Source organism: Mobula hypostoma, chromosome 10 (assembly GCF_963921235.1).
Source record: "Mobula hypostoma chromosome 10, sMobHyp1.1, whole genome shotgun sequence".
NCBI classification, from domain to species: domain Eukaryota; kingdom Metazoa; phylum Chordata; class Chondrichthyes; order Myliobatiformes; family Myliobatidae; genus Mobula; species Mobula hypostoma.
In genome coordinates this window covers 46,749,610-46,771,312 of record NC_086106.1, presented here as the reverse complement: position 1 = coordinate 46,771,312, position 21,703 = coordinate 46,749,610, and the positions used below count along the sequence as shown (strand labels likewise).

The 21,703-nt window shown below is 46.5% G+C and overlaps 1 protein-coding gene across 6 annotated transcripts in view; it reads right to left on the bottom strand.

Moving 5' to 3' along the window:
- The window catches only part of LOC134352884 (sodium/hydrogen exchanger 2-like), a 426,743-nt gene that overhangs the window by 53,046 nt on the left and 351,994 nt on the right, over window positions 1–21,703 (bottom strand). For all 6 annotated transcript variants that reach the window (XM_063060448.1, XM_063060451.1, XM_063060454.1 and 3 more), the window contains exon 8: window positions 5,792–5,956. In XM_063060448.1, coding sequence (XP_062916518.1) covers window positions 5,792–5,956 — 165 coding nt within the window. The remainder of the gene's footprint in view (window positions 1–5,791; window positions 5,957–21,703) is intronic.

The following is a 21,703-nucleotide window of genomic DNA, read 5'->3' as shown; positions in this document are numbered from 1 at the left end:
TTTTGGTTGATGGTGTGATAAACTGGTTCAGCAAATTTGCAAATGACACCAAGATTGGGGGTGTAGTGGACAGCAAAGAAGACTATCAGAGCTTGCAGCAGGATCTGGAGCTGCTGGAAAAATGGCAGATGGAATTTAATGCAAATAAATGTGAGGTGTTGTACTGTGGGAGGACCAACCTGGGTAGGGCTTGTATATTGAATGGTCTGGCACTGAGGAGTGTGGCAGAACCGAGGGATCAGGGACTACAGATCCATAACTCTTTGAAAGTGGCGTCACAGGGAAATAGGGTTGTAAAGACAGCTTTTGGCAGATTGGCCTTCATAATTCGAAGTAATGAATACGGAAGACGGGATGTTATGCTGAGTTTGTATATTACATTGCTAGGATTGAAAGAGTGCAGAGAAAATTTACAAGGACATTGCTGGGACTGTATGACTTCAATTATAGGGAAAGGTTGAACAGGTCAGGACTGTTTTCCCTGGAGCTTAGGAGGATGAAGCGAGATTTGATAGAAGGCCCCCATCTGGTCTGAGTTGACCACGGATGCTGCATCCCACCTGTCTACGTTCAGCTAATGAGCAAGCCAGGCCAGTATGATATGGAGGGCAAGCTGGTGCCCAAGAAACGGGCTCTGCCTCTGCACATAACTGATGAATCGAAAGACCGAAAGTTTTTGGCACTTGCTGTGTCACAGGAGGCGGCAGTCAGCATTGATTTCAATGTAGGGTTGCCTTAGGGACTCCACCTCTGGAGTTTTCCTCGGGGTTTACTCCCGAAGCCTTTCCCTTGAATGGGAAGCAGAGGCAGCGTAGGCCTGAGATCAGATTTTTCCTTCTCCTCGATGAACTGCCAACCACAGCTGACAAGCACTATTTGCCCAAAGGGGATGTGTTAGAGGTTTACAAAATTATCAGCGGTATGGATAGAGAAAATTCACGCGTGCTTTTTCCATTGAGGTTGGGTGAAACCAGATCTAGAGGTCACGGGTTAAGGGTGAAAGGTGAAATATTAAAGTAGAATATAAGGGGAATTTCTTCAGTCTGAGGGTGATAGGTATGTGGAACAAGCTGCCAGCTGAGGGGTGGAACTGCATTCACAGTGTAAAGAAAAAGTTCAAAGGAGAAGTGTGGGACAAAATTCTTACACTGAGTGTGGTAGGTGCTTACAACAGGCTTACAGGAGGAATGGTACAAGCATGGTATGTAAGCATGGTGACGAAGAGACTTTTGGAATTGGATTATCTGACAGATCAGATCTGATTTAATTTGGCATCTTGCTCAGCACAGACATCGTGGCCCACAGGTCGGGTCCTGTTCCTGTGCTAATCTGTCCTAGCTACTATTGACAGAAGGAGTCTGAAGAACCTTCCTGACATGTCAGCAGGTCAGAGTAAACATTTATTTTGTGATTTCAGAAAGTCATAGGAAGTTAGCCTTCCCCTTTGTACACTATCGTCTGAATCCATTACCTCCAAAGCTGTCCTAAGATGTTCCTCTGAGAGGAACATTGTTCCTTTGGAGACCTCTGTCTGAACACAGGTAGAATGCAGGCAGAATGCAGCTTTAAAGAGGCATCTATGTTTCCAGTCAGTGAACGGAACCTATAAATCACCGCCTTCTATGGCTTGTTGTGGTGGTCTGGGTTCAAACGGGGTGCCACTTTAGAGCAGGTAGAAAAATATTGGGAAAAAAATTCATTTCTCAAAGTATTTCTTGCCCTGTACTATCACAGTGAATTTTACAAATAGCCACAATTATCTATCTATCAATCTCTGGAATTATCTTGTTATTTTGTAGTTTATTATGGAAGTAATTGCTCACCGTTGGATTGTTTCCGCTGCTCTGTGTTTGGGTCAGGACTCTTTTACACCTCCTGACAGAGGATGTTTCCTATAGTAGGGAAGTCGAGGACCGGAAGGCACAGATAGAGTGGATGTGGAGAGGATGTTTCCTATAGTGGGGGAGTCTAGGACCAGAGGTCACAGATAGAGTGGATGTGGAGAGGATGTTTCCTATAGTGGGGGAGTCTAGGACCAGAGGACACAGATAGAGTGGATGTGGAGGGGATGTTTCCTATAGTGGGGGAGTCTAGGACCAGAGGACACAGATAGAGTTGATGTGGAGAGGATGTTTCCTATAGTGGGGGAGTCTAGGACTAGAGGACACAGATAGAGTGGATGTGGAGGGGATGTTTCCTATAGTGGGGGAGTCTAGGACCAGACGACACAGATAGAGTGGATGTGGAGAGGATGTTTCCTATAGTGGGGGAGTCGAGACCCAGAGGTCACAGATAGAGTGGATGTGGAGAGGATGTTTCCTATAGTGGGGGAGTCTAGGACCAGAGGACACAGATAGAGTGGATGTGGAGAGGATGTTTCCTATAGGGGGGGAGTTGAGGACCAGAGGGCACAGCCTCAGAAAACAAGGACCTCCCTTCAGAAGAGAGATGAGGAGGAATTTCATTAGCCAGCGTGAGGTGAACCTGTGGAATTAATTGTCACAGACGGCTGTGGTGACCATATCATTGGGTATATTTAAAGTAGTTTCTTAATTAGTAAGTATATCAGAGGTTATGGGGAAGAGGCAGGAGAATGCGGGTTGAGAGGGATAATAAATCACCATGATTGAATGGTTGAGCAGACTCAATGGGCTGAATGGCCTAATTTCTGCTTCTCTGTCTTATCATTTTATGGTATTACTCTGCAGGGAAAGTAGAACTCAGAGTCTTACCAGTTACAGCACAAATGATTCTCCTAACCAGATCTGTAGTGGCATAGCTCCGATGTCACCACCGTTATTTATAGAACTGTGGATAGTGATGAGGTGGTGTACTGGAGAGAGATAGGTGAGCTGACTGCATTGTCTGAACAATAACTATGTGCCCAAAATCAGCAAAGCCAAAGAACGATAGACATTAAGAAGGTAACGTCAGGTAGACACAGCAGAGCCTTCATTGAGAAGGATCTGCTGTGGAAAGGGTGCAAAGTTTCGAGATACAACCATAATGAAGATGCACTAGCATCTCTATTTTCTTAGAGGTTTAAGAAGATTCAGCATGTCATCAAAAACTTGACCTAATTTCTACAGATTTACTGAGGAATATATGCTGACTGATTACATCAGAACCTGGTATTGAAACTCCATTGCAAAGGAACACAACAGGGTAAAGAGAGGGGTGGATAGCCAGTTCCATCATCAGTACAGCTCTCCACTCCATCAAGAACATCTAAAAGAGGTGATGTCTAGGAAGGGGACCACCATCATTAATAACTCCCATTGTTTGGTGGGTCGTGTCCTCTTCTCGTTGCAGAAGTACCGAAGCCTGAAGGCCCACACGTTAAGGCTCAGTAACACCCTCTTCCCCACTGCCATTAGATTCTTGAACTGAATCAAAAAAATCCTAATTCTACCTCACAATGTAGTTCCCTCAACTTGCATTAAAAGCACAAGTGACTTTGCAGACAAGAGAAAATCTGCAGATGCCAGAAATCCAAACACCACACACAAAATGCTGGAGGAACTCAGCAGGCCAGGCAGTGTCTATGGAAATGAATAAAGAGTCAACGTTTTGGCTAAAGACCTTTCTTGAGGACTGGAAAGGAAGTGGTAAGATGCCAGAATAAAAAGGTGGGGGGAGGGGAAAAAGGTTAGCTTGAAGGTGATTGGTGAAGCCGAGTGGGTGGGAAAGGTCAAGGGGCAGAGAAGAAGGAATCTGATAGGAGAGGAGAGTGGACTGCAGGGAAAAGGGGAGAAGGAGGAGCACCAGGGGAGGAAAGAGGCAGGTAAGAGTCTTGAGTGGGGAATTGAAGAAGAGTTAGGGGAAGGAAGAGAGAGAAAAACTTATTACCCAAAGATAAATCAGGTTTGAGGCTGTCCAGGTGGAATATGAAGTGTTGCTCCTCCATCCTGAGAGTGTCTTCATCGTGACAAAAGAGGAAGCCATGGACTGACATATCGGAATGGCAAAGGGAAACGCAACTAAAACGGTTGGCCACTGGGAAGTTCTGCTTTTGGTGGATGTAGTGAAGATGCTTGACGTAGCAGTCCCCTAATTTACAAACGTACATCGGGACTCACCAATGCAGAGAAGGCTACATTGGGAGCACCATAAACAATAGACAACACCAATAGGTGTGTAGGTGAAGTGTTGCCTCACCTAGAAGGATTGTTTAGAGTCCTGAATGGAGGTGAGGGAGGAGGTGAATGGGAGGAGGTGAATGGGAGGAAGTGAGGGAGGAGGTGAATTGGAGGAGGTGAATGGGAGGAGGTGAATGGGAGGAGGTGAATGGGAGGAAGTGAGGGAGGAGGTGAATGGGGAAGTGAGGGAGGAGGTGAGGGAGGAGGTGAATGGGAAGAGGTGAATGGGAGGAGGTGAGGGAGGAGGTGAATGGGGAGGTGAGGGAGGAGGTGAATGGGGAAGTGGGGAGGAGGTGATTGGGAGGATGTGAATGGGAGGAGGTGAGGGAGGAGATGAATGGGGAGGTGAGGAAGGAGGTGAATGGGGAGGTGAGGGAGGAGGTGAATGGGAGGAGGTGAGGGAGGATTTGAATGGGAGGTGTTGCATTTCTGTTGCTTCGAAGGATACGTGCCAGGAGGGAGATCAGTGGGGAGCGACAAAAGGACAAGGAAATCTCAGAGGGAGCGATCCCTGCGGAAAGCGGACAGTGACGTGGGGAAGGTAAAGGTGTGTTTATTACCATCCTGTTGGAGATGTTGAAAGAGGTAGGGAATGGTGTGTGGGATGCGAAGGCTCGTAGGGTGGTAGGTGAATGCAAGAGAAACTCTTTAAGGTGGCAGGAAGATGGAGTGCGTTGGATGTCTGGGAAATGGAGAAGATGCAGATGAGGGCAGCATCAATGGTGGAGGAATGGAATCCCCAGTCTTTGAAAAAGGAGGATATTTCTGATGTGCTGGAAAGGAAAGCCACATCCTGGGAACAGATGTGGTGTAGACGGAGGAACTGAGAGTTGTGAATAGCATTTTTACAAGACACAGGGTGGGAAGAGGTATAGTCAAAGTAACTGTAAGAATTGGTAGGTTTATAAAAGATGTTGGTAGACAGCTTGACTCCGAGATGGAGACAGAGAGATCGGGAAAGGGGAGGGAGATGTCTGAAATGGACCAAGTGAATTTAAGGGCAGGGTGGAAATTAGAGGCAAAGTTGATGAAATCAATGAGCTCAGCAATGAATGCATGAAGCTAGAGGCTAGAGGCAGTTGTCAGTGTAGCACAGGAAGAATTGAGGAGCATTACCAGGGAAAGCTTTGACCATATTGTTCGATATAACTAATGAAACAGCAGGCATTAATGAGGCCCATACGGGAGCCCATGGTCACCCTTTGAGTTTGGAGAAAGCGTGAGGAGCCAAAGAAGAAATTGTTCAGGGTGGGGACCAGTTTGGTCAGTTGGAGGAGGATGGTGGTGGAGGGGAACCAGTTGGGTCTTTTGTTGAGAAAGAAGCAGTAAGCTCTAAGCCCTTCTTGATAGAGGAAAAGAGTATATAAGGACTGGAATTCCATGCTGAAATTGAGGCAGCCAGGGCCAGGGAATCAAAAGCTGTTGAGGTGGTCGAGATCCATGGTGAAGATGAAGTGGTCTTGTCTTGTTATGTCATAATCTAGTAATGTTTATTTTGGCTTATCTTGTCTTGTTATTTATGCTTAACTTGTGTAATTTACATTCATCATAGTTAAAACAGACTGTGCTGCAAAAAGCTAGTTTCTTTGCACTTAGACCCTGGGAAGGTATGTGCATGAAGTGTGAAACATCAGTCGGCAAGATTTACTCACTGGAGACAAGGCAGGGACGGTGCGCTGGTCAGCTGACCTGCCTCCGCAAGCTCAATGGCGTGCTTCTTTTCCAGCTTCTGGTATAACACAACAATGCTGGATTTGGAAAGGTGTTGCTCTCTGATAAAGATCTTGTTCAGATATTTGTTGTTGAAATTTTCAAATCTGTAAGACATTGGAAAACAATATTTAGGTGGGAGGGGTGTTTCATTTTTCTTGAGTTTCGACAAATACCCCAAATCTCACCAAAGCTCTCAGATTGCTGCAGTATTACATCACTGAGCTTGCAAACCTCAGTTGTCCGGAAAATCAGACATTTAGTTGAAGCAAAGAAGGTTAAGATGAGATTTAAAATCATGAAACAGAAATGAGTGGAGTCTGTTTTCACTGGCCAGAAGAGGCAAAGGATACTTTCAAGGTCAAAATATAAGTTGTTGGAAGAACTCAGCAGGTCAGGCAACATTGGTGGAGGCAAAGGCAATGTTGACATTTTGAGTCAGCTGGAGGCTTCTTTTTTGCTCTTGATCTCAGTATCTGCAGCCTCTCGTGTCAACACTTCCACGAGAATCGCATGGCCAAGACTGGTTCATTCTTTACATGAGCATGCGGGGGGCGCGCACACGCTGGGGCCCCAAGCAGTGATGGAGAGGGGACCAATGGGAGAGAGGTGTCCTCTCATTATTCTTCTCCTGGGCCAACTATGCCTCAAGATTTACTGCTGTATCAGCCCCGCAGGCAGCTGAGCCTTACACAAACACTCTCCAGCTGCTGTCGATGTTCCCTAGGACTGACCCCCCTCTGGTGAGCAAATATACCAATCTAATGCCCTGCCAAATCTACTCCTGTCTGAGGCATCCTCCTTCATTCTCACCACAATCGCACAGTGTTTCAGTATATGTTACACGCTGCTGCCCCACGGTCCTCCACTTTATCAGTGCCTCCTCGGAAGCAGCATCTGTGTCCAGCTGAGCTGTGCTCTTTCACACAGACCTTACAAAATAGTCCCTGCATTCACCATCTGCTCTTGCTCAGTGGTGAAGGGTGAGTCACCAGGCAGTAAAAAAATCAACCTTCTGTTAAAATTGATACCCTGAAAGACTTGCTTCTGAGCCAGTGCATGTTCTGCCAGTGCCTACTGGGTGATCTTCCCTCAGCCGAACCCAGTCTCCAGCAGGACTCTTCAGCTCTAACCTTGTATGCTGATAACAAGGGGATAGCCGCTGACCCCCGCTGTGTGAGGGAAGATCACAGCAACACGGCTTCAGTCAGTGAAACTCATGCTGGAGTTAACATGAAATGACCTCAAGTAACTGGAAGGACAATTAAAAATTTGCCCTCTTCTGGAAGCAGTTCGATCTTCCTGTTTACCTTTTTGACATTCAGAAATACACTGAAATAAATAGATAAATAAACAGATCATGTAGGAAATAAGATTTTCCACCCTTTCAGAGAGCAACAGCTCTCATTCCCCTATGACTGACTGTATTCCTCCCTGCCTATCTGCAATAACCACCTTGCAAAGTTCTCTCAAGCCCCTGCTTTACTTTAACAAAACTGCAGTCTGGGAGGGAGGATGGGTAATTTAAAGAAACCAACAGCCATTGAAACTGGTTAGAAGAGCACTTTCCAATTATAGTTGGTGTCAATATACAGACCTATTGTTCTTCAACCTAGTTAAGCACAGAGTTAGATGTTTAAGTTTATCGTCATTCAACAATACACATATATACAGCTAAATGAAACATCTTTCCTCTGGAGTCAAGGTGTAAAATACAGTGCATATCATTGTGATAAACCACAATACAGTCACAAAATAATATTAGCTGAGTTCCTCAACGGACATGGCCTGAAGATCGATGGTGCCCTGGGGCCACATTTCTGTAAGAACAAGCACAGAGCAGTAACTCATCTCTTGCTGGGTCAGTTGCAGCTAAATATAATCCAGTTTGTTTCCCAAGGTGTGAACATTGGGGAGCAGTACTGACGGGGTAACCAGCAAACAGCGGTTAGTCATTTAACCTAGCATGGATTCCAGCAGGCTTACCACTCTTCTCTTTTCTCTCACAACACTCCTGGCAACTCCTGCTCTGAGTGGCTACAACAGGGTACGATAGGATGAAGGGTCTGGTCTATGCACTAACCCAATACTACGCAGCTCCTCTGTTGTTGGTGTCACTAATGAACTGGACTTACAGAATTTGAATTATTAATGTCCAATAGGGTCTTGGAATCATAAGAAAAATGTGTAAGACAAACACTAAGACCGGAGAGACCGCTACGACGAAGCATGCCACCATCTTACCAGAAGTGTAAACTCACCACTATTGGACCGCACTGTTAAATACAGCAGACCAACTTCAACCAGATCTGCATCATTAGACAATGACAAACAAATATTAAGCTGTCAGGCATCGCAATGTTGGAGAGTGACAGATCTGGGCACCGCACAGCCGTTAGTACGACACTGTACAGCCCGGGACTCTGGAATCTGGAGTACTGTTCCCATGAACTCTGTAGGCAAGTTTCTATGTTCCTTCTGGGTCCAACAATGTACTGGTGGTTGAAGTTGTCCCGTGATTAGGCTCGGGTTAAAGTGGCGGGTTTCTGGGTGGTGCGGCCCAAAGGGCTGGAAGGGCCTTTTCTACCCTGTCTTTCAAAATAAAAACAAAATCTGTCCAGATTAAGTTGCTGAGGACTTGCCAATGCTTTTCCCAGAGTTCTACAATGAAAATGCTGTCCCTCATCATTATAGCCACTGACATATTCGCTTTCACACTGTAGCTCAGCACTCTTACAGAACAGTGTGGGCCAGGTTCCTTGGTGTGCACATAACGGATGATGGAACCTGGACCCAGAACAACACCTCCTCGTTATTGACAAAAACAGCGGTGTCTACTCTTTCTGAGGAAACTGAGGCATGCAAGGCTGCCCGCTCCACTTCCAACAGGAGCACTGAGAGTGTTCAGCCTGGCTGCATCAATGTGTGGTACAGAGGCTGTGAGGCATCGGACCGCAAGACCCTGCAGAGAACAGTGAGAACTGCCAACAGGCTCACCAGGAAATCACTCCCACCTTTTTGTGACACTTTCCCGCAGCATTGTATAAGAAGGGCCCAAAACATTGTTGAGGATCCCAACCACCCATCCCACAATCTCCTTCACCCACTACCATCAGGGAGCAGGTACAGGAGCATCAGGACTAGAATTGTCAGACTGGGTAACAGCTTCTTCCCTCAGGCTGTGAAACATAGAAACATAGAAAATAAGTGCAGGAGTAGGCCATTCGGCCCTTCAAGCCTGCACCGCCATTCAGTATGATCATGGCTGATCATCCAACTCAGAAGCCTGTACCAGCCTTCCCTCCATACTCCCTGATCCCTTTAGCCACAAGGGCCATATCTAACTCCCTCTTAAATATAGCCAATGAACTGGCCTCAACTGTTTCCTGTGGCAGAGAATTCCACAGATTCACCACTCTCTGTGTGAAGAATTTTTTCCTAATATCGGTCCTAAAAGGCTTCCCCTTTATCTTCAAACTGTGACCCCTCGTTCTGGACTTCCCCAACATTGGGAACAATCTTCCCGCATCTATCCTGTCCAATCCCTTTAGGATTTTATACGTTTCAATAAGATCCTCCCTCAATCTTCTAAATTCCAACGAGTATAAACCTAGTTCATCAAGTCTTTCATCATATGAAAGTCCTGCCATCCCAGGAATCAATCTGGTGAACCTTCTTTGTACTCCCTCTATGGCAATGATGTCTTTCCTTGGATTAGGGGACCAAAACTGCACACAATACTCCAGGTGTGGTCTCACCAAGGCCTTGTACAACTGCAATAGTACCTTCCTGCTCCTGTACTCGAATCCTCTTGTTATGAATGCCAGCATACCATTCACCTTTTTCACCACCTGCTGTACCTGCATGCCCACTTTCAATGACTGGTGTATAATGACACCCAGGTCTCGTTGCACTTCGCCTTTTCCTAATCGGCCAGCATTCAGATAATAATCTGTTTTCCTGTTTTTGCCACCAAAGTGGATAACCTCACATTTATCCACATTAAATTGCATCTGCCATGAATTTGCCCACTCGCCTAACCTATCCAAGACACCCTGCATCCTCTTAGCATCCTCCTCACAGCTAACACTGCCGCCCAGCTTTGTGTCATCCGCAAACTTGGAGATGCTGCATTTAATTCCCTCATCCAAGTCATTAATATATATTGTAAACAACTGGGGTCCCAGCACTGAGCCTCGCGGTACCCCACTAGTCATTGCCTGCCATTCTGAAAAGGTCCCATTTATTCCCACTCTTTGCTTACTGTCTGCCAACCAATTCTCTATCCACATCAATACCTTACACCCAATACCGTGTGCTTTAAGTTTGCACACTAATCTCCTGTGTGGGACCTTGTCAAAAGCCTTTTGAAAATCCAAATAGACCACATCCATTGGTTCTCCCCTATCCACTCTACTAGTTACATTCTCAAAAAATTCTAAGAGATTCGTCAGACATGATTTTCCTTTCACAAATCCATGCTGACTTTGTCCGATCATTTCACCGCTTTCCAAATTTGCTGTTATCACATCTTTGACAACTGACTCTAGCATTTTCCCCACCACCGATGTTAGGCTAACTAGTCTATAATTCCCCGGTTTCGCTCTCCCCACTTTTTTAAAAAGTGGGGTTACATTAGCCATCCTCCAATCCACAGGAACTAGTCCAGAATCTAAAGAGATTTGAAAAATTATCACAAATGCAGCCACTATTTCTTGGGCTACCTCATTAAGCACTCTGGGATGCAGACCATCTGGCCCTGGGGATTTATCTGCCTTTAATCCCTTCAATTTACCTAACACCACTTCCCTACTAACATGTATTTCCCTCAGTTCCTCCATCTCACTGGACCCTCTGTCCCCTACTATTTCTGGAAGATTATTTATGTCCTCCTTAGTGAAGACAGAACCAAAGTAGTTATTCAGTTCGTCTGCCATGTCCTTGCTCCCCATAATCAATTCACCTGTTTCTGTTTGTAGGGGTCCTACATTTGTCTTAACCAATCTTTTTCTTTTCACATATCTATAAAAGCTTTTACAGTCAGTTTTTATGTTCCCTGCCAGTTTTCTCTCATAATCTTTTTTCCCCTTCTTAATTAAGCCCTTTGTCCTCCTCCGCTGGACTCTGAATTTCTCCCAGTCCTCAGGCGAGCCACTTTTTCTGGCTAATTTGTATGCTTCTTCTTTGGAATTGATACTATCCCTAATTTCCCTTGTCAGCCACGGGTGCACTACCTTCCCTGATTTATTCTTTTGCCAAACTGGGATGAACAATTGTTGTAGTCCATCCATGCGATCTTTAAATGCTTGCCATTGCATATCCACCATTTGCCAGTCTATCTTAGCTAATTCACGTCTCATACCTTCAAAGTTACCCTTCTTTAAGTTCAGAACCTTTGTTTCTGAATTAACTATGTCACTCTCCATCTTAATAAAGAATTCCACCATATTATGGTCACTCTTACCCAAGGGGCCTCTCACGACAAGATTGCTAATTAACCCTTCCTCATTGCTCAAAACCCAGTCCAGAATAGCCTGCTCTCTAGTTGGTTCCTCGACATGTTGGTTCAAAAAACCATCCCGCATACATTCCAAGAAATCTTCTTCCTCAGCACCCTTACCAATTTGGTTCACCTAATCTATATGTAGATTGAAGTCACCCATTATAACTACTGTTCCTTTATTGCACACATTTCTAATTTCCTGTTTAATACCATTCCCAAATTCACTACTACTGTTAGGTGGCCTGTACACAACTCCCACCAGTGTTTTCTGCCCCTTAGTGTTATGCAGCTCTACCCATATCGATTCCACATCCTCCCGGCTAATGTCCTTCCTTTCTATTGCGTTAATCTCCTCTCTAACCAGCAATGCTACCCCACCTCCTGTTCTTTCATGTCTATCCCTCCTGAATATCGAGCATCCCTGAATGTTGAGCTCCCATCCTTAGTCAACCTGGAGCCATGTCTCTGTGATCCCAACTATATCATATTCATTAATAACAATCTGCACTTGTAATTCATCCAGCTTATTATGAATGCTCCTTGCATTGACACACAAAGCCTTCAGGCTCACTTTTACAACTCTCTTAGCCCTTATACAATTATGTTGAAAAGTGGCCCTTTTTGATTCTTGCCCTGGATTTGGCGGCCTGCCACTTTTACTTTTCACCTTACTACTTTTTGCTTCTACCCTCATTTTACACCCCTCTGTCTCTCTGCACTTGTTCCCATCCCCCTGTTGTGAACTAACCTCCTCTCCTAGTCTCTTTAACTTGATTCCCACCCTCCAACCATTCTAGTTTAAAGTCACATCAGTAGCCTTCGCAAATCTCCCCACCAGGATATTAGTCCCCTTAGGATTCAAGTGTAACCCGTCCTTTTTGTACAGGTCACACCTGCACCAAAAGAGGTCCCAATGATCCAAAAACTTGAATCCCTGCCCCCTGCTCCAATCCCTCAGCCACGCATTTATCCTCCACCTCATTGCATTCCTACTCTCACTGTCGCGTGGCACAGGCAGTAATCCCGAGATTACTACCTTTGCAGTTCTTTTTCTCAACTCCCTTCCTAACTCCCTATATTCTCCTTTCAGGACCTCTTCCCTTTTCCTACCTATGTCATTGGTACCTATATGTACCACGACCTCTGGCTCCCCACCCTCCCACTTCAGGGTATCTTCGACACGATCAGAAATATCCCGGACACTGGCACCAGGGAGGCAAACTACCATCCGGGTCTCCTGACTGCGTCCACAGAATCGCCTATCTGACCCCCTTACTATCGATTCCCCTATTACAACTGCCCTCCTCTTCCTTGCCCTACCCTTCTGAGCTACAGGGCCGGATTCTATGCCGGAGGCATGGCCACTGTCGCTTCCCCCGGATAAGCTGTCCCCCCCCAACAGTACTCAAACAGGAGTACCTATTGTCAAGGGGCACAGCCACCGGGGTACTCTCTATTACCTGACTCTTCCCCTTCCCCCTCTTAACCGTGACCACTTGTCTGCCTCCCGTGGCCCCGGCGTGACCACCTGCCTCTCTATCAACTCCTCACTCTCCGTGAACAGATGAAGGTCATCTAGCTGCAGCTTCAGATCTCTAACGCGGTCCCTTAAAAGCTGCATCTTGGCGCACTTGGCGCAGATGTGGACGTCCGGGAGGCTTGGAGACTCCAGGGCCTCCCACATCCGGCACTGAGAACAACAAACTGCCCTCACACTCATATTGCCCCTCTCCTCAAATAACAACAAAAAATGAATACCAAACCTTCCTCACCTCGCCCGTTTCCGCCTAAACCCGTTGAGCCGAAGCCCTTAAGCCTTCACTCTGCTCCCAGCTCTCTCCGCAACCTGCAAACTATGCTGCCCGCTGTATGAGGCTCTGTTCCTTTTAAATCTTCTGCACTTCACTGCTCGACGTCACACGCCTGCGCAGTCCCGCCTCTCTGAACGCCGATGGAAAAAAAAAGAAAATTTCAAAAATGGCTTCCTCCGCACTCCCGCTCCGATTCTCAGACTTCCTTCTTCGAATCCTTCCTTCTTTCTTCTTCTGTCATCACCAAGGTCTCGTCACTCGGCCTGCCAGCTGTTTAGTGTTTTATTTTATTTAGAGAAGCAGCCTGGAACAGGCCATTCTGGCCCAACAAGTTGTACTACCCCACTCAGCAACCACCAGTTTAACAGTAGCCTAATCGCAGGACAATTTAGAGTGACCAGTTAAAGTCTGGACTGTGGACAGAAATGGGAGCACCCGGAGTACACTGACTTGGTTCACGGGGAGAACGCACAAACTGGTTACAGACAGTGTCAGAATTGATCTCAGAGTTCTGGAATGCCCCAAGCTGGAACTGAATCATACTAAGCGTTTTGGCACTGTTGTCCCCCTGACTGCATTGGTCACTGTTTACCTCTGCTGCACACTTTGCCTGAGCGAGGGCTTCACTTTTTGGAGTGAAGGAGGATGAGAGGTGACTTGATAGAGGTGCATAACATTATGAGAGGCAGAGATAGAGTGGACATCAGTGTCCTTTTCCGAGGAAGGCAATGGCTAATACCAGAGGACATTGTTTTCAGGTGAGTGGAGGAAGGTTTGGGGGAGATGCCAGGGGTAGTTTATTCCCACAGAGCATCGTAAGTTCCTGAAACATACCTGCAGGGTGGTGGTGGATGCTGATGTTGAGAGGCATTTAAGGAAATCTAATGTAAGCATACAGATTATATTTTATTGACTTATTTGTGGTAATATTTTGCTTTATGTGCTGTGTGTGATATATGCATTGTTGTGCACATGGTCCAGAGGAACGTTGTTTTGTTTAGTTGTACAGTATGTAGTCAGATAACGATAAACTAGAACATTGTCCAGAGGAACATTGTTATGTTTACTTGTACAATATGTACAGATAACAATAAACTAGAACATTGTTGTGTTTACTTGTACAATATGTACAGTTAGATAACAATAAACTAGAACATCGTTGTGTTTACTTGTACAATATGTACAGTTAGATAGCAATAAACTAGAAGCAACACACATCAAAGTTGCTGGTGCACGCAGCATCTCCAGAAGAGGTACAGTCGACATTTCAGGCCGAGACCCTTCGTCAGAACTAACTGAAGGAAGAGTTAGTAAGAGATTTGAAAGTGGGAGGGGGAGGGGGAGACCCAAAATGATAGGAGAAGACAGGAGGGGGAGGGATGCAGCCAAGAGCTGGACAGGTGATTGGCAAAGGGGATATGAGAGGATCATGGGACAGGAGGTCCGGGAAGAAAGACAAGAGGGGGGGAAACCAGAGGATGGGCAAGGGGTATAGTCAGAGGGACAGTGGGAGAAAAAGGAGAGTGAGAGAAAGAATGTGTGTATAAAAATAAATAACGGATGGGGTACGACGGGGAGGTGGGGCATTAGCAGAAGTTAGAGAAGTCAATATTCATGCCATCAGGTTGGAGGCTACCCAGACGGAATATAATCCCAAATAAACTAGAACATTGTCCAGAGGAACATTGTTGTGTTTACTTGTACAATATGTACAGTCAGATAACGATAAACTTGAACATGAACTTGAATGATGTTTTGCCAACTTTTTAACATGCTCCACAATCACTCTGACCCATCCCTGCTACACAGCCCAAACTCTCCATTTCACTTTCATCCTTATACTTACATAAGATTCTCTTAAATGTGTCTCAACATCAGCATCCGCCACCACCCTGGAAGTGAGTTTCAAGAACTTACGATGCTCTGTGGGAATAAACTACCTCTGCCATCTCCCCCGAACCTTCTTCCACTCACCTGAAAACAATGTCCTCTGGTATTAGCCATTGCCTTCCATGTCCTCTCTATCTCTGCCTCTCATAATATTATGCACCTCTATCAAATAACCTCTCATCCTCCTTCATTCCAAAAAGAAAAGCCCTAGCTCACTCAAACTTTCCTCATAAATATCGTAGGAAAGGCAGATGAGCTCAGGGCATGTGGCATTATACTGTTGTAGCTATTAGTGAGACTTGATTGCAGGAGGGGCAGGACTTGCAGCTCAATGTTTTGAGGATCTGTTGTTTTAGATGTGACAGAGTGGGAGGGATTAAAGTGGGAGGGGTGGTCTTACTAGTCAGGGAAAATGTCACAGTAGTGTTTCGTCAAGACAGACTGGAGAACTCGACGAATGAAGCTTTATGGGTGGAACTGAGAAATAAGGAAGGTATGACCATGTTAATGGGGTTATATTACAGACCATACAACAGTCCAAAGGATTTAGAGGAATAAATTTGTAAAAATGTCATAGACTATTGCAAGAAATGTAAGATTGTTATAGTAGGTGATTTTAATTTTCCACATATTAGCTGGGATTCCCTTATTGCAAGGGAATAAAGTTTGTCAAGATGGGATAGAGTTTGTCAAGTGTGTTCAGGAAAGTTTCCTTAATCAGTACATAGAAGTCCCAATAACAGAGTGTGCAATACTTGAATGAGACAGGGTTGATGACAGAAGTTTCTGTAGGGGAACGCTTTGCATCTAGTGATCATAATGCCATCAGTTTCAAGGTAATTATGGAGGAGGATTAGCCTGGTCCTCTGGTTGAGATTCTAAATTGGAGAAATGCCAATTTTGATGGTATCAGAAAGCACGTGGTAAGTGTGGATTGAGACAGGCTGTTTTCTGGCAAAGGTGTGGTTGGTAACTGGGAGGGATTCAAAAGTGAAATTTTGAGAGTACAAAGCTTGTATGTGCCTGTCAGGATAAAAGGTAAAGATAACAATTTTAGGGAACCTTGGTTTTTGAGATATTGGGGCCCTGGTTAAAAAAAAGGAGGTGCATAGCATGTGTAGGCAGGTAGAAACAAATGAGGTACTTGAGCATTATAAGAAATGCAAGAGAACTCTTAAGAAAGAAATCAGGAGGACTAAAGGAAGGCATGTGGTTAATCTAGCAGACAAGGAGAAGGAAAATCTTAAGGGCTTCTCCAGATATGCTAAGAGCAAAAAGATTGCAAGGGACAAAATTGGACCTCTGGAAGATCACAATGGTTATCTATGTGTGGAGCCAGAAGAGGAGGGGGAGATCTTAAATGGATTTTGTTGCATCTGTATTTACTCAGGAGACAGACACAGGGTCTATAGAAATGAGGCAAAGCGGCTTCATGGTAATTGACCCGATACTGATTACAGAGGAGCAGGTGTTTGCTGCCTGAGGCAAATCAGGGTGAACAAATCTCAAGGGCCTGACAAGGTGCTCCCTCGGACTCTGTGGGAGGCAAGTGCAGAAATTGCAGGGCCCTAGCAGAGATATTTACACCATCCTTGGTGACGGGTGATGTACCGGATGTTTGGAGGATAGCCAATGTTGTTCTGCTATTTAAGAAAGGCTCTAAATCATAGGCTGGTGAACCTGACATTAGTAGTGGGAAAGTTACTGGAAGGTATTCTAAGGGACCAGATAAATGAGTATTCGGATAAACATGGATTGTTTAAGGACAGTCAGCATGGCTTCGTACGTCGTTGGTCAGGTCTAACTGATTTTATAGTTTCTCACGGAAGTTACCAGGAAAGTGGATGAAGGCAAGGCAGTGGATATTGTCTACATGGACAAGGTCCCACATGGGAGGTTGGCCAAGAAGGTTCAGTCGCTTGGCATTCAAGGTGAAGTAGTAAACTGGATTAGGTACTGGCTTTATGGGAGAAGCCATAGAGATGCTTGCCTGTGACCAGTGGAGTGCCACAGTGATGGGTGCTGGGTCCATTGTTGTTTGTCATCTATATCAATGATCTGGATGATAATCTGGTTAACTGGATCAGCAAATCTGCAGGTGACACCAAGAATGGGAGTGTAGTGGACAGAGAGGAATGCTTTCATAGATTGCAGCAGGATCTGGATAAACTTGGAAAATGGGCTGAAAAATGTCAGATGGAATTTAATACAGACAAGTGTGAGGTGCTGCACTTCAGTGGGACCAACCATGGTCTTACACAGTGATTGGTAGGGCACTGAGGAGTGCGGTAGAATGAAGGGAGCTGAGAATACAGGTCTATAATTTATTGAAAGAGGCAGCACAGGTAGATAGGGTCAGAAAGAAAGCTTTTGGCACATTGGCATTCATAAATAAAAGTACTGAGTACAGGAGATGGGATGTTACTTCGAAGTGGGGAGGACTAATTTGGAGTATTATGTGCAGTTTTTGTAACCACCTACAGGAAAGGTATTGTGACGTTCTGCAGCGGGGCGCCAATGCAGCGGTACATGGTGGGGGCCCCAGTATGGGTCTACTGCCCCTCCCGGAAGAAGGGACGATCCCCCAGGCTTGGAAGCCACTGGAAGGGGCCGGGAGAGGTGCTCGACCGTATCTCCAATGTGGTATATTGGGTGCAGTTGCCTACTGGTGGAAGGCAGTCGTGCTACAGCGGGACCAGCTGGCACCGTGCCAGCCCTTGGCCACCACTAAACCAGCGAGGCTGAAGGGAGGAAGGGACACTCCAGGTGCCCTGTCCCTTGCCTCACACAAACAGGCGGCAGTGTTGACACCCACAGGGACTTTTGGACTTTACTATGGACTCTGGGGTTACTGGTGATAGCTGACCCCTCGGGTGGTGGCAGTGTTTGACAGCCCACCCCTGGATTTCTCATGATCAGTACTGTTTATTGTTCTTGTGTTAAAATGTTTTTATGGGATTATGGTGGGAAGTTCCAGTTTGTGTATTGTTACATTTTAGCTTGGGTGAGACAGTTATCTGCTTGTGTATTTGTGGGTCACCCTGACTATAACCGGGGTGTGTGATGGTCACCTCCCCCGTCGGTGTGAGACTGATTGGGTTCACTCTCAGGGTCATGGGGCCTATCTCTTTTGCGTCTATCACAATAAAATGGTTGTTGGGCTAACGAGCTTCCTCCGCTGTCATTATGGACCAAATGCTCACTACATTCGTGTCAGGAGTGGGATGCGAGATGGATAACGAGATTGAAGAGCTACAACGTCGGATAGAATGCCTTAAGACCCGGGGAATAAGACAAGGGACCAAGCAGTATGCCTCCCCCGTACCCACGGGCAGGGCTCATGAAGACAAGACGAGACCCGGGGGAAGGACCTGAGAACCGAGCATTGTGCCTTCCCAGGGAGCCCTGATGGAGCGAGCGTACCCAGGCTCCCCGGCCCGGGGGACAGAGCGGAGTGCATCACTCGCCTCCGTCGCGACCCGCACCGGGGAGCCCAAGACGCCGTAGGCATGGGAAGATGGGCACCATGGCAGATGCCGCCAGAGCAAAAGGAAGATCAAAGGGCCACAAAGATTTGCGCAAAGATCTCCGCCACTGTGCTCGGCGTAGCCACCCCGAGTTCCCTCCCGCAGCCGAGGAGGAGCTTGCCCTCCATGCCTTTGTAAAGCTGCTGACGCCGGAGCGCTTTCGGCAGCATGTTCGCCATCCTCGCTGGCTGAGGCGAAGAGGGCAGAAGCAATTTTAGCTCCTCAATGTTTTCCAGCGTTGCCCAGCATGCAGCGAGTCCGGGCTTGTGTCACTGAGGCGGAGGAGGAAACTGACAAGGAGGAGCCCGTGAGACTGGTCCGACCAGTGCCGCGCCAACCCGACCCCGCCACGGGCCACGAAACGACCTCTGCTACTGGTGCGGTGAAGCAGGTCATTTGCCCAGGACTGCCTCGCACCGGCACTACACCATGGCCCAGAGCAGTCATCGGGAAACGCCGAGCGGGCAGCGCCGCCCGAATCCTCCCGCAGAACCCATTTGTTGTCGCCCCTCCGGGCGGGCCGTTTGGGTGAAGAGCAAGGCCTGTACGCGGACTGCGTGATGGAGGGCACTAGATGCGGTACGTTGGTGGACACGGGGTCAACCATCACCATCATCCGTCCCGGTGTTCTCCCCAACACGGACAGCCATCTCCGCCCGGGTGGACAACGACAGCGGTCCAGCTGGCGACAGTCACCGGTGACTGTGCGGCGATGCGAGGGAAGGGGAGGCTGCGCATCACAGTGGAGAGAAACACAGTGGAGCACGAGCTGTGTCTCGCCGACATCCGAGAGTCCTGCATGCTCGGCCTGGACCTGCTGTCCCGCTGGGTGGCCCGTGTGGATGTGTCGGGTTGTTGAGTTCAAAGAGCTTCCTCATCTGTCATTATGGACCAAATACTTGCCACAGTATAAATAAGGTTGAAAGAGTACAGAGACAATTTACAAGGATGACTTAAGGACCTGAGTTATATGGAAAGATTGAAAAGGTTAAAACTTTATTCCCGAGAATGTAGAAGATTGAGGGGAGATTTGATAGATGTATGCAAAATGATGAGGGGTATAGATAGTGTAAATGCAAGCTGGCTTTTTCCACTGAGGTTGGGTGAGACTACAAGTAGGTCATGGGCTAAGCGTGAATGGAGAAATATTTAAAGGGAACATGGGGGGAAATTTCTTCACTCGGAGGGTGGTGAGAGTGGAGCGAGCTGCCAGCACAAGTGGTGGGTGTGATTTGGATTCAATGTTCAAGAATAGTTTGGATAGGTACATGGATGATGGGTGATTAGAGGGCCAAGTGTAGCCCAATGGGACTAGGCAGCACAGACTGGATGAACCAAAGGGCCTGTTTCAGTGGTGTAGTTTTCTGTGACTGTGTGACATGTTCTCTAACCTAGATAGCATCCTGGTAAACCTCCTCAGCATCCTCTCCGGATCTTCTACATTCTTCCAATATGGGGTGACCAGAACTCCAATTGTTGTCTACCCTGAGTTCTACAGAGCTGCACATTACCGAGTGGGTCTTGAGCTCAACCTCAACCAATGAAGGCCAACACACCACTGGCCTGCTTAACCACGCTGTCAACTTGTTCTGCAACTTTGAGGGATCTGTGGATGTGAATCCCAAATCCCTCTGTTCCTTCACACTGCTACAAATCCTGTCATTAACCTCATACTCTGCCTTCAAGTTTGACCTTCTAAAACGTAGCACCTCATTTGCCTCTTCTCAGCCCATTTCTGCGGCCTGCCAATATCCCGTTACAACCTACAACAACTTTCTACACTGTCCATAACACCACTATCTATCAGTGATAATGGCTGCTTACCAGCGATAGTGGCAGTCTATCAGTTACTAACGTGTGCTATTCTCTGCTTTGAAGACACAGATGTGAATACGCCAATATTAAGCTATATTACTACGCAATAACAGCCCTTTACCCACTAGTGTTCTATCACAGTGTTAAACAGTGATGAATCAGTCCCTCTCAATCCTTTGCCCCACTGTTTCCTTGGTCAAGGAATGTAGAGCCAGTAGACAAAGTCTTTGAATAATGGGAAAGCAATTTAGGGCTGGGGTGAGTAAATATGGCTTCAAGCAGAGGTTAGGGAGTCATTTGAAAGCTGTGGAATTGTTTTAAAACAGGGATCAATACATCTGTGGACATTAAGGGATACGGGGATATTGGGAAATGGCACAGAGTTAGATCAGCCATGATATTAGTGAAAAGCAGAGCAGGTTCATGGAGTCCGATCCAGTTCCCATTTCTTCTGTTCTCACCACTGCCACTCACCTGTGATCAGTTACACAATGATGGGTGAGTAGTTATCTGTACCAGTGACAGACCGCCAGTGATCATTAACATATCGTGATACAACACAGTAACAGGCCCTTCAGCCCAGCAAATCCATACTGACCCTCAATTACTGATTTACATAGATCTTATCTTTTATTCTCCCCACGTTTCCATCACACCCCCCCCCCCCCATATTCTATCATTCACCCAAGCACTGAGGCAATTTACAGTGGCCTATTAACATAATAAGCTGCATATCATCGTGATGTGGGCACAAACTGGAACACCAGGAGGACATCCACCTGGTCACAGAGAGAACAGACAGCACCTGAAATCAGTTCTCGAGCACTGTGAAGCAGTGACCCTACTCAGTTAATCTTATCAAAATGCAACTGATTGAAGAGCTCTGGGGTCTGTCCTCTGCATGGAGAGCTTGGAAATCTCTGGAGGGCCACCTCCTGTTTTCTGTTCCTCTGCCGCCTTCTGCTTCCTCCTGAAGTAAGGAAAAGTGCAACCTTGTGAGTGGGTGCATAGTTCACACAATGGATTGGGGCAGTCAATATGCTAACTATCTGAGCGAGGAAGAAATTGTGTCAGCGTTAGGGACAGAGGCACTGGTGGAGAATCAGGATGATAAATGATCATTGTAGTTATCAGGCATGTGCAGGTGGTGACAAAATAACCACGTGCAGGGAAAGATGCAGAACAAGAACAGAGGGTTATATGGCCAATTCACCTTTCCTAACCTAACTACGAGTTTAACATGTTTACTCCACTGAAACTGGGAGTCTGGCACCAGGGTTCCTGACATTGCCAGTGAAACCGGGAGTC